The sequence below is a fragment of the Polypterus senegalus genome, chromosome 17, assembly GCF_016835505.1.
Source record: "Polypterus senegalus isolate Bchr_013 chromosome 17, ASM1683550v1, whole genome shotgun sequence".
In the NCBI taxonomy this organism is placed as follows: domain Eukaryota; kingdom Metazoa; phylum Chordata; class Cladistia; order Polypteriformes; family Polypteridae; genus Polypterus; species Polypterus senegalus.
The window spans coordinates 310,475-326,361 of record NC_053170.1 but is presented as its reverse complement, the minus strand read 5'-3'; the positions used below and the strand labels follow the sequence as shown (position 1 = coordinate 326,361).

At 57.4% G+C, this 15,887-nt stretch overlaps 1 protein-coding gene across 3 annotated transcripts; it reads left to right on the top strand.

Annotated features, from left to right (window-relative positions):
- Positions 1–204: 204 nt before the first annotated feature.
- On the top strand, positions 205–9,918 carry LOC120517531 (band 3 anion transport protein-like). 3 transcript variants are annotated; one of them, XM_039739924.1, is made up of 23 exons: positions 206–307; positions 2,763–2,867; positions 3,735–3,864; positions 3,970–4,010; positions 4,378–4,439; positions 4,540–4,634; positions 5,060–5,106; positions 5,180–5,363; positions 5,450–5,585; positions 5,664–5,766; positions 5,840–5,882; positions 5,973–6,157; positions 6,541–6,733; positions 6,824–7,027; positions 7,109–7,257; positions 7,337–7,531; positions 7,608–7,778; positions 7,852–7,941; positions 8,024–8,190; positions 8,687–8,928; positions 9,014–9,183; positions 9,283–9,456; positions 9,574–9,918. In XM_039739924.1, exons 2-23 carry the CDS (start codon positions 2,853–2,855, stop codon positions 9,652–9,654), a joined length of 2,877 nt encoding a protein of 958 aa, XP_039595858.1. In that variant the 5' UTR covers positions 206–307; positions 2,763–2,852; the 3' UTR covers positions 9,655–9,918. The 3 variants fall into 3 exon arrangements, with proteins under 3 accessions (XP_039595857.1, XP_039595859.1, XP_039595858.1); XM_039739923.1 differs by having other exon boundaries at positions 205–307; positions 6,541–7,027; XM_039739925.1 differs by lacking the exons at positions 3,735–3,864; positions 3,970–4,010 and having other exon boundaries at positions 205–307; positions 6,541–7,027.
- The last annotated feature ends 5,969 nt before the right edge of the window (positions 9,919–15,887 follow it).

Here is a 15,887-nt window from a genome sequence, read left to right as displayed (position 1 = left end):
AAGGAGGCAGCCAGGGAACCCCAGGGTGCTGGAAGCCCCTCACCTTGAGGGAACCCCTGCCCTGTGCCAACATTCGTCACTGTGAGCCACGCAGGCCGGTGGGTGGGTCTGGGATATCCCTGCACCTCAAGGTGTCCCGCGCTGATAACTCTGTTTGTGTCCCTAATCTCACATGCAGGGGGCTGATTAGCGACGCGGGCAATGACTCAGGCGTTTGGGGCGCAAGACCTCAGTGCTACAGGACACCTGGCAGTGGAGAGCGAGCCGGGGAGCCGCCAGGAGCACATCGGGAGACGCCACCACTCAGGTAGGAGCCGCGGGTATCACTGGGCAAGGGTGGGCACTTTGGCATGGCAAGGGCCAGGGTGGTGTGGGGAGTAAGCCTGGCACACATCTGGAGCCAATCCCCTTGTTTTAGGAGAACGTGCCCCCGAGTGCCCACATTTCAGTGTCATGTTGGCTCCTTAAGCAAGTCCTCCCGACGTGCCAAAGGGGCAAAGAAATTAAAGTCTATGCCAGGCAGCTGAGCGCCATGAGCTAAAAACAAAACCCCAAAGCCTAAAAGGACGTGTGGGCAGGCAGAGTGGCAGAGGGAGCCTCCACTCAACAGATGTCTCATTTGAATTTGAACCCAAGCTCGACAGGGCAGCTGGCCTGCCTCGTCTGTCCCCTTGGGGACTTCACCAGAGGGTCAGCAGCTCCCATTTAAGACAGGACGGCAGGCCACCCCAGGTGAACACACACACAGTGGGGCGGGCAGGTTTAGCTTTGCCAATCCTGACACCAACCTGCACACGGGCAGAACATGAAAACTGCACACAGTGAGGTGCCAGTGAGGGGTCCTTCAGTCGCCCACCCGATGCTGAGGATTTTTGGATTTTGTTTCTTCAGGGCGTCATGTGCAAAGAGCCCACCACAGAAGCGGGGGTCATTGGTAAAGCGCCATTACAGAAGCAGAGGGTGCCACCCAAACCTATATATGTATTCTTCATTTTAATATTATCTTTCTAAACAGGGTCCGTCACCGCTGGGGGACATTTTGGGGGTGCTGATTTTTAAAAACTCCGTCAGTTGACTCGTGACGTCGGTTTGGTCCCCCTGAATGCGCGTTAACTAACGTTTTTTAAATGACGTTCACCGGGTAAACTCCGCCATTAACGGTGCGATGTTCTTATCTCACTCCAACGTACCGCGTTTTCTATTTATCAATTAAAAAAAAAAAAAACTCTAAAAGACCCCAAAGGCGCTGCGCCCTCCCACGGGGGGGCCCTGTACGCTTCGCTGAATGGCTCACCGGACACTTTAGACCCCTGGCGGTCATGTCGGGGCGTACAGAGATATTTGATTCGCTCCCTCCAGGTGGTCTTCTGAGTGTCCGATGTGGTTTGTTGTTCCCCGCCGAGCGAGCGCCCCTGGTTCGAGTTCTGTCGCCTCCTCTCTCGCGATCCGCTTTACGAATCGTGTGCAAAACGGAGCCATCTGCGCCGGGACGGGGGACAGTGAAAGACCAGTGAAGTTGGGACACGGGGGACGAGCAGCCGCACTGCCAGGCTTGTGGCTCTCCGGTCGCAGGTTCAAATGGCCCCTCGTCTCAGCGGCTGTCACTTGTCGTTTACTGTGATGTGATGTTGGCGCTCACGTCACCATTTTATTCGTTTCTTTGACAGCCGAGTTTTTGATTGTGATGTCGGGTCTCGTTGCCCCAAGCAGTAAAAAGCCGCACTGACACAAACCCCGAGGATCTTCCTGCTGAGATCTTCCTAAAAGTTCTCGTTTATTGTCGCCCTCCAATTCAGCGCATCTGCTCGGCAGGCATTCGCGAATAAAAGTGTCGTAATGGCGGCCTCCGGTCCTGGACGGGTCGCCGCTCTTCATGAGTCTCAGTCACCCGAAGCCACCGACCCGACACGAAGCACGCTGAGCCGAAATCCAAAAGTACGACCCCAAGAAAAAAAAAAAATGAAAGTCGAGATCACCGTGGCGGCTGCGCGCAGGAGGGCGGAAGGCTGGTAAATAAACACATGCACGCGCACGGACCCCCTACACCTGCCTACAGTTATGCGCACGCGCAGTCAGTAACAAACCGATCTGGTGCCGGTGTCACATTTCGGGTTGAACCCGAGGCTTTGTCCACCCGTGGGCTCTGGGCGTCTCCCCTGTCAGTTCCTGGTGGTCCCGACGTACCCCAAGTTAAGTCCGTGTGAATAGAGTGAACCAAGCGGGGGTAGATATTAGGAGGACGAAGGTCGCTCGACGTGACACCGTCGCCCGCCTCGGTTATTTTCATGTCATGCACTCCTGTCCTGTCAAGGTGGTTTCTAAACAGCGCGACCCTCAGCCCCACTTCATTTAGTGAATGTCTATATAGCGCCACGCCCGATCTCAACGTAGATAAAGGCTGACCGTGTCACATGTGCCAGGCGGTGGTGACATGGTGGACATCATTTTCCACTAGGCACCCCAAGAATGCACTTGCACACGCTTTGCTTTATGAAATGTGTGACAAATGGGCGCCCAAGCAGCTTGTTGTTCCCCACCTTAGTGTAACAGATAGTTTAAGGTGGGTGGCACAGCAGGTGGCATGGTGGAGTGCCCACGAGCTGTTACTGTCTAAGGTGCCCACCGCAGGCCAGTCTATGCTATTGCCTGAATGACCCACATTGGCTTCCTGAGGTCAGTATGCTGGGTCCACTAATCCGATGGTCTGGGTATAAGTGGGTGGTCAAAGGTCTGATTCTGCTGTCCATCTGTCTTTCCCTCAGGTAATGCGTCAGAGTGCCAGCAGTGCCAGGCTGTTGTGAGACACCTCAGCTCGCGAGCGACTGCACGCCTTGAAGAGTCACAGTGGACAAATGTCATCCCCTGGGGTAGGTGACCCGTGACATGGTAGCCATACAGGGAGAGACAGGCAGACGGGTGTTAAGGTTTGGCCAGGAAAGACACTTGTGCCAATTGTCACCATACCCAGCCACTTCTAAATGCCACGCACCATCTCGTTCTGTGAAGTCGTGAAAGAAGAGGGGCACCTGATGGCCTCTGTCCTGTCACTTTGTCTTTGAAGTCACACAATGGGCTGACAGGTGTCCCTCTGGACTTGTCCCCTGTACTGCATGTTCCTCGCTGAGCTCAGACCTTCAGATGGCTCCACATTGTCCCACACTGCCATTTTTCAGCTGATGTCCTCCTCATTCTATCTTCTCTGACAATGACAGCAAGTAGACGCGGTCAGCATGGTGGGTGGTCCCCAGTGCCCATTCAGATTGTCTGAGATGACGGGCCAAACTTTCAGTCAAGGGGACCTGTGACCCTTTAGCAGAACGTGTTGAGGTCCACTTGGCTTTGTCACAGCACCTGGTGGTCCAAGCCACAGACCCTCGGTGTGTTTAGTCAAGCTGGATGACAGGGGGCATGATGCTCAGTCAATGGTAGTCCAGTGGTCCACTCACTTAGTCATTCACAAGATGACCGAATGGGTACCAGACAGAGTGACCAAAAGATGAGTGGATGGGCGTGATGCCCACCCATCAACCAAGTAGCAAAATGCACAGGAGTTGGGACACATGGGTGACAAGTGGCTGGACAGAAGGACCTCAGACACCATGCTGCCACGTGTCCTTCCTTCTGACCCCCACTCGGCCATGGCCCCCCAGCTGACTCGGGACGGGGGTGTCTGACGAGGACTGGCGGCCTGGCAGGCGGCTCACCTTGAGCTGTTTGTCATTTTTGTGCCGCAGGGTGAGCTCGGCCCGCCGGGCCTGATGGATGATGAGACTTTCCACGAAACCCTGAATGGGCCGAACTTCCAAGAGTCTTTGCTCGACGAGAAGCCCCCTAGCATAAACGATGAGGATGACGACTTGGAATGTGAGTAGCGGAGGGAGCGGGTGGCCGCCCGGCTGGGCAGTGCCCGAGACAATGGCGAGAGCCCCTCAGGTGCTGGCCTTTCCTCAATCATCATCTCTCCCACAGATCTCAAGGGGGCGATGAAGAGGCACCGACCTGATGCACAGGTAACACTGGAGGGCAGGGGAGCCCAGGTGGGCATTGTGCCCTGCCCGGGGTCTGCTCTGGTCTGGTGGTTAAGGCTTAATGTTAACTAACAAAGAAGGGACCCTCGTAAAGGGCTCTGTGACAGTGCCCGCTATATAAAAGAAAGGAGCGTCATAAGGGGCTCACTAGCAGGGTCCGTTATGGAAGGTGAAGGACCACCCAAACAAGCTACAGACACGGGCCCCTTATGAAAGGCGCTATATGAACTCATGCACAGCCTCCCTTAGTGTTCACTACCTGAGCAGGTCTGTGAAGCATGCCCACCTGGCAGCATGTGTGCCAGACACTGTGGATGCCACCTCCTCAGCCGTGTCTCTCTGCCCACAGAGTCTAGAAGATTCCTTGCAGGAGGAGGAGGAGTCGCCCTTCAGAAAGTTGGACCCCAAAGGGTGAGAGAATGCAGCCGGCCCCACCTAGTTCAAGCAGCTCATGCAGTTTCGCTCTGTGCCCTTTGGCCTTGTTGTGATGCCCGCCTCTTTCCAATGGCAGGTTACAGCCGGGGCACCGTGGAGCCTACGATCTTGAGAAAAGGAGGAAGATGGACCCCGACTCCCCAGACAGGGCGAGCTACCTGGGCATTGAAGGTAAGGGCGTCCTTGACACCCGGCGGTGGGACGTGGGCTCCTTGGCCGACCTCGCCGCTCCGCCTTGTGAGGAGGTGCCGTTTACTGTCAACAGCGCAGGCCGAGCGTCACGCGTGTTTTATAAACACAAACCACTCCAAATAAATTGGCAGCACTCAAGGAGTCAAAGGGACGCACCCGGGCAGACCAGGCGCCTCAGGTAGGTTTGGGACTCGGGCCGACTGGCACCGATGGGCACATACTGGGGGCGAGGCCACACGGCACGCGGGCAGTGCCCCTCTTTGATGTCACATCGGAGGAGGCCAAGCCCAACCTGCCAAGCGTCCACTGTGGAGACCTTCCGCCAGGGGTCACCTTCCGATCTGGTCCGGGCGCGGGGGTCTCCACACGATGTCACGCGCTGACCGTCTGTCACGCCTTCGCAGGTAGACGTCCTGACCTGGACAGCTCTCGGGACCGAGGAAGTCACCAGGTGGGTAGAGTCGCAGGGCGCGGCCGGAGGGGTGTGGGAGGGTCGTCATAACGTGTGCCCTGCTGTGCCCCAGCCATACGTGGAGCTTCACGAGCTGACGATGGACGGCCGGAAGGAGGAGCTCTACTGGCAGGAGTCGGCCCGCTGGCTGCAGCACGAGGAGGACTTCAGCGTGCCCAGGCAGAACTGGGGCAAGCAGCACGTGTCCTACCTGACCTTCACGAGCCTGCTGGAGCTGCGCAGGTCCATGAGCAACGGTGAGTGGCCGTGACCCCGTCTGCGGCATCTCGGTGGGCTGCCACCAAACCTCAGCAGCCTGCTCATCATCCGCTTGCCTTGCCAGGAGTCGTCCTCCTCGACGTGGCAGAGACCAGTCTCGCCGGAGTGGCCAAGGAGGTGGTGGACAGCATGGTGAGCAGCAACCAGGTGAAGGAGGAGCATCGCGAGGAGCTCCTGCGGACCCTGCTGCTCCGGCATGGGTAAGGCCAGTGCCAGCACGCCCGGGTGGGACACCCGCTGACAAAGCCCATCTGACCTCTCGTCTGTCCTCACTGCAGCTCCGGCCCGTTCGAGTCGCCAGGAGGCGAGGCCCAAGAGACGTCCACGCCCCTCGTGGAGCAGCACCGCATCGAGATGGAGACCCTGACCGTCACCGGAGAGGCGAGTCTGACCCGCCGCCATCTGCTCGGCCCGCCTCGTCACCCGAGTCTGCTAACGTTGTGTGTCATTGCAGGGGGACAGACAGGAGCAAGTGGACGCCACGTTGGTGCTCGTGGGTGAGTGGACGGCCGTTTCCTTCACGACGCTGGCCGTGCACTACTAGCCGGCCACTCGATCACGCTGGGGTCTCATTTCTGTCATTTCAGGACCCGTTGACTTCCTTGAGAAGCCCACCATGGGATTTGTGCGCCTCAAACAGCCAGCAGACATGCACTCCGTCCTGGAGGTCAGCCACCTGGTGCGCTTCGTCTTCATCCTGCTGGGGCCGAAGATTCCCAACACGGAATACCACGAGATTGGGCGAGCCATCGCCACCCTGATGGCAGACCGGGTGAGCAAAACAATTAGGGGAACCACTTTAGTAGGACGGCGGCAGCAGCGGCAGCCCCCAGTAATGGGACTCTCCTCACCGGCCCCCGTAATTAAACGCACCCACTTCTCTGATTGGACCCCTATACCAGCTCCCCTTCCCTAGCCACCCCCGATGAGACCCCCAAACCACCCAAGCCAAACATTTTACTAAGACACCTTTAACCGATCAAGTAAAGTTCAACCAGCTTTCCAGCCCGAGTATTTGGACCCCCAGCAGAGCTCCATTTCAATTAGACAAGCCCTAGCAGACACTAACCCCTCCCACTTCTCTAATGTCCCCCCAACTGCTGGGCTGCCCTCAGACCCCTCTGAGCCCCCCCGTCTCCTTGTCGTTGCCCCCAGGAGTTCAGCTCGGCGGCCTACCTGGCAGACAGTCGTGAAGATCTGACCAAAGCCGTGGCCGAGTTCATGAACTGCAGCATCGTAATCCCACCCTGCGAGATCGGAGACCAGGAGATGCTGCAGTCCTTGGTGGGCTTCCAGAGGAGGCTCCTGAAGAGTCGCTACCGGCTTCCCGAGGCCAAAGTGCACAAAGGTAGGCGGTGGTCCTTCTGTTGTCCACCTCGCCCATTCCGGAGGGCTTGCCCTTCAAGTTGCCGATCCTCCAAATTCTCATCTCTTGCAGAGGAATTTGTGGAAAAGGCCGAAGAAGAAGACCCCCTGAAGAGAACGGGCTGCCTGTTTGGTGGTCTGGCCAGAGACGTCCGGCGCCGCTACCCCCACTACCTGAGCGACATCACAGACGCCCTCAACCCACAGGCCCTGGCCGCGGTCATCTTCATCTACTTCGCAGCCCTGTCGCCCGCCATCACCTTCGGGGGGCTGCTAGGTGAGTATCCTCTCGTGTGACAGACAAGGACGACTGTAGGCGTTCTGGGTGACCCGGACTAACGGGTGGCTGCTTGGACAGGGGACAAGACGGAGAAGATGATGGGGGTCTCGGAGCTGCTGGTGTCCACTGCCATCCAGGGGGTGCTCTTCAGCCTGCTGGGGGCTCAGCCTCTGCTGGTCATCGGCTTCTCGGGCCCGCTGCTGGTGTTCGAGGAGGCCTTCTACTCGGTGCGTCCCGCTGGAGGATTGGGTGGGTGGTCCTGCGTGGGGAGGCGTCACGCTCACCGGTCTCCCCTCGTCTCTGCAGTTCTGCAAGGACAATCAGCTCGAGTACATCGTGGGCCGCGTCTGGATTGGCTTCTGGCTCATCGTCATCGTCCTGCTGGTGGTGGCTTTCGAGGGCAGCTTCCTGGTGCGCTTCATCTCCCGCTTTACCCAGGAGATCTTCTCCTTCCTCATCTCACTCATCTTCATCTACGAGACGTTCTCCAAGCTCATCACGGTATGTGGGGCCAGGTGGAGCTCTGGGGATGCCCAAAGGGACCCATTAATACATCGTGGCTCTGCTCGCCTTGCAGATTTTCATGACTCATCCCCTTCGTGCCACCTACAAGAATGCCACTTCGTCCGAGGTGGTGAGCGGCCCGCTGCCCAACACTGCCCTGCTGTCCCTTGTCCTTATGGCCGGCACATTCTTCATCGCTTTCTTCCTCCGGAAGTTCAAGAATAGCCGATACCTGCCTGGCAAGGTAAGCTGCCCCCATAGATCCCCCCACTGCCCTCCTTCTGCCCACCGATGCTCACTGTCACCGTCCTCTGCAGATCCGGCGGATCATCGGTGACTTTGGTGTCCCCATCTCTATCCTAATCATGGCCGGGGTGGACTTCTCAATCAGAGACACCTACACTCAGGTAAGGGCACCCGGTGATGACAAGCCACTGGCCGGCCGTCCAGGTCTGGGGTGACCAATGACAAAACTCTCTGTCCTTACAGAAACTCAGTGTCCCCAGCGGCTTCTCGGTTTCCAACCCCGACAACAGGACATGGTTCATCCACCCCATGGGTTCCACTGGTGACTTCCCAATCTGGATGATGTTTGCTTCCATCGTGCCAGCCCTACTGGTGTTCATCCTTATCTTCCTCGAGTCTCAGATCACAACGTGAGTCCTTGGGTGGGGTGGCATGGCAAGGCTAGGGGACGAGTGACCTGGGGAGCCAGCGGGCAGTTATGGGGCAGACTGGGCCACTGGGACCTCACGTGGGGCTTGTGAAGGTGACATCCAGGTGGCTCACCTTCTGCTCAAAGCAGACAAAAGACGGCTGCCATCTGTGTACCAACTGCAGTCCTCCATCCTTCGTCCTGGTGCCATATGGATTGCATTAACTGGTAACTCTTAACTGAGTGTGCCCGCCCTTCTGTCACCTGGCATCCCATCCTGGGTCTGATGATGTCCAAATGGCTGGCAGCTACCCATCATCCTGCGACTGGATGAAGTGGCTTTTGAATATGAAAGGTTGAATGGATTGGTGCCCTCCACTGGTGCCCCTCTGAGTCCTGAGGGCTGGGGAATGAAGAGATGAGGAAATCTGAGGCAAGATGGCAGTAGGTTGGCAGAACTGGGCTGTGGTCTGACCCTCTTCTCATGTCCTCCACAGGCTCATTGTCAGCAAGCCAGAGAGGAAGATGGTGAAGGGTTCCGGCTTCCACTTAGACCTGCTCCTGGTGGTGGGCATGGGTGGCATCGGTGCCTTGTTCGGCCTGCCGTGGCTGAGCGCAGCCACCGTGCGTTCTGTTACCCATGCCAATGCGCTGACTATCATGAGTAAGGGGGCCAAGCCGGAGATTGTGAAGGTCCTGGAGCAGCGGATCAGTGGGCTGCTGGTGGCCATCCTCGTGGGTAAGCAGCGTGCGCCGATGACCAGAGGCGGGCAGGACCTGGTGGTGCTTGGCACCAGATGACGTGGCTGTGCTCTTTCCGCTAGGCCTCTCCATCTTCATGGAGCCCATCCTGAAGCTCATCCCGCTGGCCGTGCTCTTTGGCATCTTCTTGTACATGGGGGTCACCTCACTCAATGGCATCCAGCTCTTCGACCGTATTCTGCTCCTGCTGGTGCCCCACAAATACCACCCGGAGGAGGCCTACATTCACTGGGTAAGACTTGGCGCACTCACCCGAGCTGCCACTGCCAGCTGGACCCACTGGCTCCCACTCACTCACTCACTCACTCACTCACTCTTGCCTCTCTTTCAGGTGAAGACCTGGCGCATGCACGTGTTCACCATCATTCAGGTCCTGTGCCTCGCCATACTGTGGGCCGTCAAGTCCAGTCCGGCGTCCCTGGCACTGCCCTTCATCCTCATCCTCACCATCCCTCTGCGCCGCTTCCTGCTCCCGTACATCTTCAGCGACAGGGAGCTCAAATGTGTAAGTGCCCTGCCTTGAGTGCATGCGTGCCAATGCTCAGTGCCCCCCTCTGCACAGGCGGCTGGGCTGCTTCTGCCAACCCAAGCCCCACTTTCTAATGTTGGCATTGCCTTACAGCTGGACGCCGACGACGCCAAAGTCCACTTCGATGAGAAGGAAGGCCAGGACGTGTACGACGAGATCCAGATGCCAGTGTGAGGCTCGCCCAGACCCCAAGTGGTGCCAGCCAGTTTGCTTTCTCGATTCGCCGGCCGCAGGTGTGTTGTGTTCGCTCAGCTCTGCCCTTCGCTGTGACCGGACGTCAGCTGGACACGATGGCCAGTCCGCCGCTCCTCTCGCTCTTGATATAGTGCCTTTCGAGAGGAGCGCCACCCCATGCCCCTTCAAGTGCCGCCGTGCTGTGGAATTTTGGTGTGTTTTCCAGTTTCTTCTTCATGCCCATTAAATTTGGTTTAAACTTTCTGTTCTTTTGAGATTATTAAAGTGGGAAGGGGAGCTGGAGGTGGGAGTGGAAGAAGGGGGTTAATGAGGTGACCCGAGGCACGGACCCCCCTCAGACCCACATCATGGTCCCGGGGGACCAAAGCACCTGCCCCGTCAGCGGGCCTGGCCACAGTGCCAATTTGAGGCCACCAATCACCCGCCCAAATGAGCATGAGAGGCCACATTTGAACCCAGGACACCTGATCTATTGGTGGGGTTCAACCAGGGGGCCCATGTGTGACTCCAGGTGATGTTTGCCAGGATCGGCCAAAGTCACTGCCAAGGCGAAAGGGGTGGCCATGGAGAGTGTGTGGTGCCCATCGTGCCACTCAACTCCTGCAGACAAAACACAAGGACATAAGGGATGTGCCAGCCGAGACCACTCGAGCCACTGTCACCAGTCTGTCCGCTGGCTGCCCCTGTGCCTTTCCTCCTCTGCTCTTCCCTTCCTTAATTTCCCAGGGTGTGTGTCCCCCGCATGGAGCATCTGCTGGGTGCTCAGACCTCCGCTCCCGGGTCCCCTGTCTTCTGTGGGGGTCACCTCCTGGTCCTGCCTCCTTTTCTGTCCCTGTGACTCTTCTGCTTCACCAGCTTCCAAAGGTGCCCCCCCGGGAGTCTGGCCCCCTTGTGCGAGAAAGCAAAGGGCTTGGTGGCATTCAGGTTGAGTGTGGTGTGCGTTGGCCGGGACCACCACCTCGTCCTCCTGTTCTTCATGGCCCCTCTTTTATCAGTGTGGCGTAGTCGGTAAGACTTTGGCCGTCAGACCCTGAGGCTGTGGGTTTCAATGCCCTGAGCGAGTCACTTCTCCCGCCTGTGCCCCAAACAACAGAAGAACAAGTGGAATCGGTGGCCTCCCAGATGTCCCAAGTCACCCCGCCCCCAGTTTAACTGTCACAGCGGGACACGCCCCTCAGTCCCATTTCTTGTAGCGTGGTGACCAGGACCGCACTCAGGACTCCATAGGCGGAACTGCTCGGTTAGGCCTCTGAACAATCCGCGGGCAGCACCCTGCCATCTCACGTGCAGGCCAAGTGATGACATCACACGACATCACTTCCTTCAGTCCCATGGTGGCAGCAGAAACAAAATGGCCGCTGACGTGAACGGCACCTAAAATGGCAGCACCTGTGAGGATGAAACGTCAGCGTGGCAACGAAGAAAACTGAAGATAATCGACAGTCAGCAGGGTCGCCCACCCCACGACCCTAATTAGGAGCCGAGCACTGCCATGCAGCAGGTGGAACAGTGGGAGGCGCTTCATGGCGGCTGGAGTGCCACTCCTGCCACCAACCCCCTGAGTGCTCCCTGTAACTCGGAGGACCTGCTCAGCGGGATGTCACACGGTAGGGGAAGAGCCTCGCTCAAGTGACAATACAGAAGCCAAGGCTCGATGGGAGTCAGGAATGGCGGGGGCTCACGGCTTGGACCCTCACATGGCGTCACAGGCAGCTTAAGGAGTGTGTGCCATCCTGAGTTTAATGAGGGAGCCCGCCTGGCACCAGTGGCACAGCCCTCTAGGTCTGCCAGTCACGTCACTTCTTACCTTCGTCCTCTTAGCCGTGTTTGGCCACCTCGGTCCATGTCGCGACTTCATGCTTTCTGCAGTCTGTGGCATCATCTGGTGCCAGGTTCTGGCACTGGCTCTGTTGGCCCTACAGTGGCCTTGGACTATCAAGCTCTGCCACAGGACTGCAGGTGACAGCCACCATGCCACCCTTTTTGTGCAGCAGGTGTCTGCAGACCAGGCTGGGGAGGGTGAGCCACCGAGGAACTCAGAAAGGTGGCATAAAGGCATGGGAGGCACAGGGCTGAGTGGCATTGTAATCATCAGCCATCACCCAAGAGGATGGCACTAAAGCCACCAATGAAGCCCCATGTGCACCCACCTGGCAGTCTTAAAGAAGCACAGAGTCCTTGCCTGGTGAAGATGGCCTTTTCAGTTGTTTGCCAGACTGGCACTGGTGGCACACTGGTCAGTGCTGCGACTGAACAGCCCCAGTCTCGTGGTTGGGTCGTGCTGTTTGTGTCGTCTGGGTGGTCTGCATGCGTCATTGTGGCTTGTCCTTTGTCACCTCAAAGCCACTCAATGGTAAACTTGACCAGCTGGGCAGTGGGTGGCTGAGTTTAATCAGGTGATGAGGACATCAAAATGACTTGATGCCAGCTGAGTCAGACCGGGCACCAGAACCGCACTGCTTGACTGGACTTGCATGTCTTGCTGGTCGTTAGTGTAAGATGGCAAAACATGATTAGGGGGTCGGCTCTTGGTAAAGTGGGCAATTCTGGGGTGGCCCACCACAGTTTTCATGCCAAAAAAGCCACTGACTGATATACCGGAGTGCCCTAAGCAAGAACAAGAAAATATGGAGGAGAGAGCCTTGGATGACTGGCACTATGCTGGACCTGCTGCTGCCAAGATGGGCACAAACTGGCCTGTCACTTAGGCAGAGCAGTGCCAGCCAGGGTGCCCCATGTTCCAGACAGTTAGAATGTCGTGTCTGACCACATCAGATGTGCTGTCCTGAGGTCTCATGGATGGAGCAAATATGCCAGCCTGCACGGTTTGATGCCATCTGTGTGCCAGTGGGGAGCCACCTGACCGCCACAGCCCACCAAGCAATCAGAGGTTAAGTGATGGGCGAGCGGGCGCTCAGCGAGAGGCGGCCACAGGACTGAGGCATGATGGGCACCAAAGCCAGTGGGTGGACAAAACACTTAAGGGGTATTTAAAGGGTCCACTCTTGAAATGGAATCGAGAAGATGGCAGTGCCAAGTCTGAAAAGCTGTAAGAGTGAAGAATCTAAAGAGAGAGCCACAGAGACACCAAGGAACAAAAGGTCGGCTGGCACAGTCTTCAAGGATCCTAAAACGCTCCAATGCCACCCGCCCTGGGCTCATTGGCACACGCTTTGTGTTCTAAGAGGATTGGGTTTCTACAAGTCAGCTGAACCAGCATCAGGGTGCGCTCACCAGCCTAAACCTCGGCAGTAAGCCAACTCTCACACCACTGTGTGCCAGGCTTGCCAGTGAACCTGGCTGGTTTGGCCTAAACGTGTGGACCTTTGGGTTTCGAACTCCGCATCAGCTTTAATCTCTCGATGCCAGCTCTGCACACCCGCCGTTGTCATAGGGCTGTGTGCGTGAGCAGTAGGCACCATAATCCGATGTGAATGAACAAAGAGGAACTTGACACCTACGTCACCGCGTGTCACCGTGGGTCCGCATACCTTCACGCTCCACGGGCAAATCTGCTTGGCCTCAGACACCCAGCCCGCTCCAGGGCTTGGCCAGGCGTGTTGTGTGGCATCCTGGTGCCCCCTTCTGGCTGAAGTCCTGGACTTGAGGCTGGTCTTGTCAGCACTAGTGCCAGGAGGGCGGCGTGGGGCTTGATGTGTGCTCCCTGTGCCCTCAAATTCCAGATGGACCGAGTGGGCTCCTCATGTTGGCGGACCTTCTCAGGTTCAAAAGACACCCTGGCATCACTGAGGGACAGAATGTGCCCAGAAATGGGCTGGCACCCAACCCTATTCCCAATGTCGGCCAAACAGGCTGCTCGCATGACGCAGACAGGACCGGAGCACAGGGTGCCAGCACGTGACTTCTGGCCACTGTGGGGTGGCAATGCCATGCTGTTTGATGGGGGAGTCGGCTGACCGGGCACTCACGTGTGGATGAGCTCACTCCAGCTGGTCTCCTCATTGATGCCCTGTGGGTCGTCACCATGCCACCTGCACCCACAAAGTGCCCAGTGGAGGTGGTCCCGGTGGCAGCGAGAGGACGGTGCCCCGGCTGAGCATTCAGGGAGAAGGAGTGCCGAAGGGTGGTGGTGTCAAGCTGGTGACCGATGGAGGGGACACCTGCCAGCTGAGCACCCCGTTGTACCCTTTTGGTGTGACACTTGTCACGTATTTGTGCATAAAGATGGGTGGGCTTTCTGGATGCCCCAACAGCTCAGCATGCCAGACTCTACCCCTGCCTCTGAAAGTGGTGCCACTTGAGGATTTCTGTCCCTGGGTTTGTTTACTCAGGTGACATCAAGGACAGACCGAGTGACAGATGGCCACAGTGGTCTTCTCAAACACTCAGAATTCATCAGGCCGACCCTAAAACAGCTGAGGAGCGCCAGAAGAGATGCCAGGGGGCACAAAAGTGGCGATGACAGCATGTCACCAAGTCCACCTGTATTTATATAGCGCCTTTGCCACGTCAGCCAGGACAACAGACAGGACATCCATGTGGCCTTCAGTGGCCACCTGTCACTCTCTGGTGTCATGAACTGTCACCCGGCTGGCCTTGCCACCTCTACCCGCTTCACCTTCCCTGGCACTGCTGGATGCCTCCCAGCTCCCCCTGTTCTCCTTCACCAAGTTAGGTTTTTCATCTCAGGGGTCTGTGTGCCCAGCAGCCTCTTAAATTCACCCACTGCAGTGCCACCTGCTGGTCGCAGCTCAACATCTGTTTAAAAAGAGCCAAAGTGCCACATTTGAAAAGTGACCAAGACTCACTTCGCCACCTCTAGGGACAGTGCAGACCACCCGGGGCATTCCAGACTGAAGACACCCAGAGAGACCTAAGGGGGTCCCCCGTGGCACACAATGTGACACCGGAAATCCTGCTAGAGAGGGCAACGAGGTGGGCTTTGGGGTCAGGTAGAGGGCACAGGTAAGCATCTAGCTGTGCCACGGCGGTCACAGGGGTGCAGCAGGGTCCACGTCTTGCCCACACCATAACTGACGTTGTTTACTCGTCCCCGAGACCCTCTCGTGTCTTCCCTCCAATCCGGTGGATTGAGGAGGACCAGCTGCCAGGCGGTGGCACGTTGGCACACCTCAGTAGCGGCTGACTGCCGGGCCCCAGGTTCAAGGGCTGGCCTGCTCGCTGCCCAAGTGGACTTCAGCGAGTGCCTCATGCCAACCTTCGAGCGGGCTAGGAGAAAGTCAGTGCCCCCCTAACTTCACCATCGCCAGCTAGTGACCGGCTTCACAGAAAGAGCCCACTGCCAGTGAGAGTCTGCTGCATCCACCTCGGTGCTGTTAATGCCACACAGGGAGGTAGGGCAGTGCCAACTGAGCCGACTCCACCTATACACCCAGTGCGTGGCATCGTGGGCACTCACACCCCAGGGCCCAGTAATACGACTGGTCAGGCAGGTCGACGAACTGAGAGGCCACGTGTCCCCATGTTGTGACTACAATGGCCCCCAGCTGCTCGAGAAAGTCACCGCTGCCCGATTTCAAGTCCTGTGAGGGCGACGCCACACAGACAGACACCAAACCCGGGAACACCAGCCTGGCGTCACCTCCAAAGGAAGATCCACACACGGGGGGCCTCAAGGCTCACCGGGTGACAAAGGCGATGGCACAACGGAGACCACATAAGGGAGCTCCTGTTGTTTTGTCACAAAACAGGCCATCAGCCACCCGCTTCCTGAATCCGCCTCAGTCTAGTTCAGAGTGGCAGGGCTGATGGTGCCCCCCGTTGACCTGCACAAAGAGCACGCGGGCACCAAGAGAGCAGGCTGAGGAGGAAGAACTCGAGACCCTCAGCCGACCCCCGGGGAAGGTTTGCACCCGCAGCCGCGCGGCCGGCTCCCTCCTGCGAGACTCGCCTCCCCGCCGTCACTTGTCAGCAGATCGCGGACACCCCATTGGACAAGGCAGGCGACGCCCACAAACAAGAAAGGTGGAGTTGGAAGAAATGAAGTGAAAATGTGGCGAAATGTGGAAAGAAAAATGAAGCGGCCGCTGCCGAGCTACCCGGAGCCGCAAACTTTCGGGAGATTCCTCGTTTTAGCGGGGCGACGCGATCGCAAACCCGCAGGAGTCACCGGGACAAATGTGTATAATAAAAAAAAAAAAGGGGGAACAGAAATAAAGAAAAACACAACAGCGACCAAAGTAAAAAAAGGGAAAAAAAACAAAGAAATATAAAATCCAACATAAAAATAC

What these genes read in the sequence shown, in the direction of transcription:
- LOC120517531 (XM_039739923.1), top strand. An exon ending in GCCGATACCTGCCTGGCAAG is followed by an intron (nt 7,779 to 7,851) that starts GTAAGCTGCCCC and finishes CGTCCTCTGCAG; the next exon opens with ATCCGGCGGATCATCGGTGA. An exon ending in GCTGGTGGCCATCCTCGTGG is followed by an intron (nt 8,929 to 9,013) that starts GTAAGCAGCGTG and finishes TCTTTCCGCTAG; the next exon opens with GCCTCTCCATCTTCATGGAG.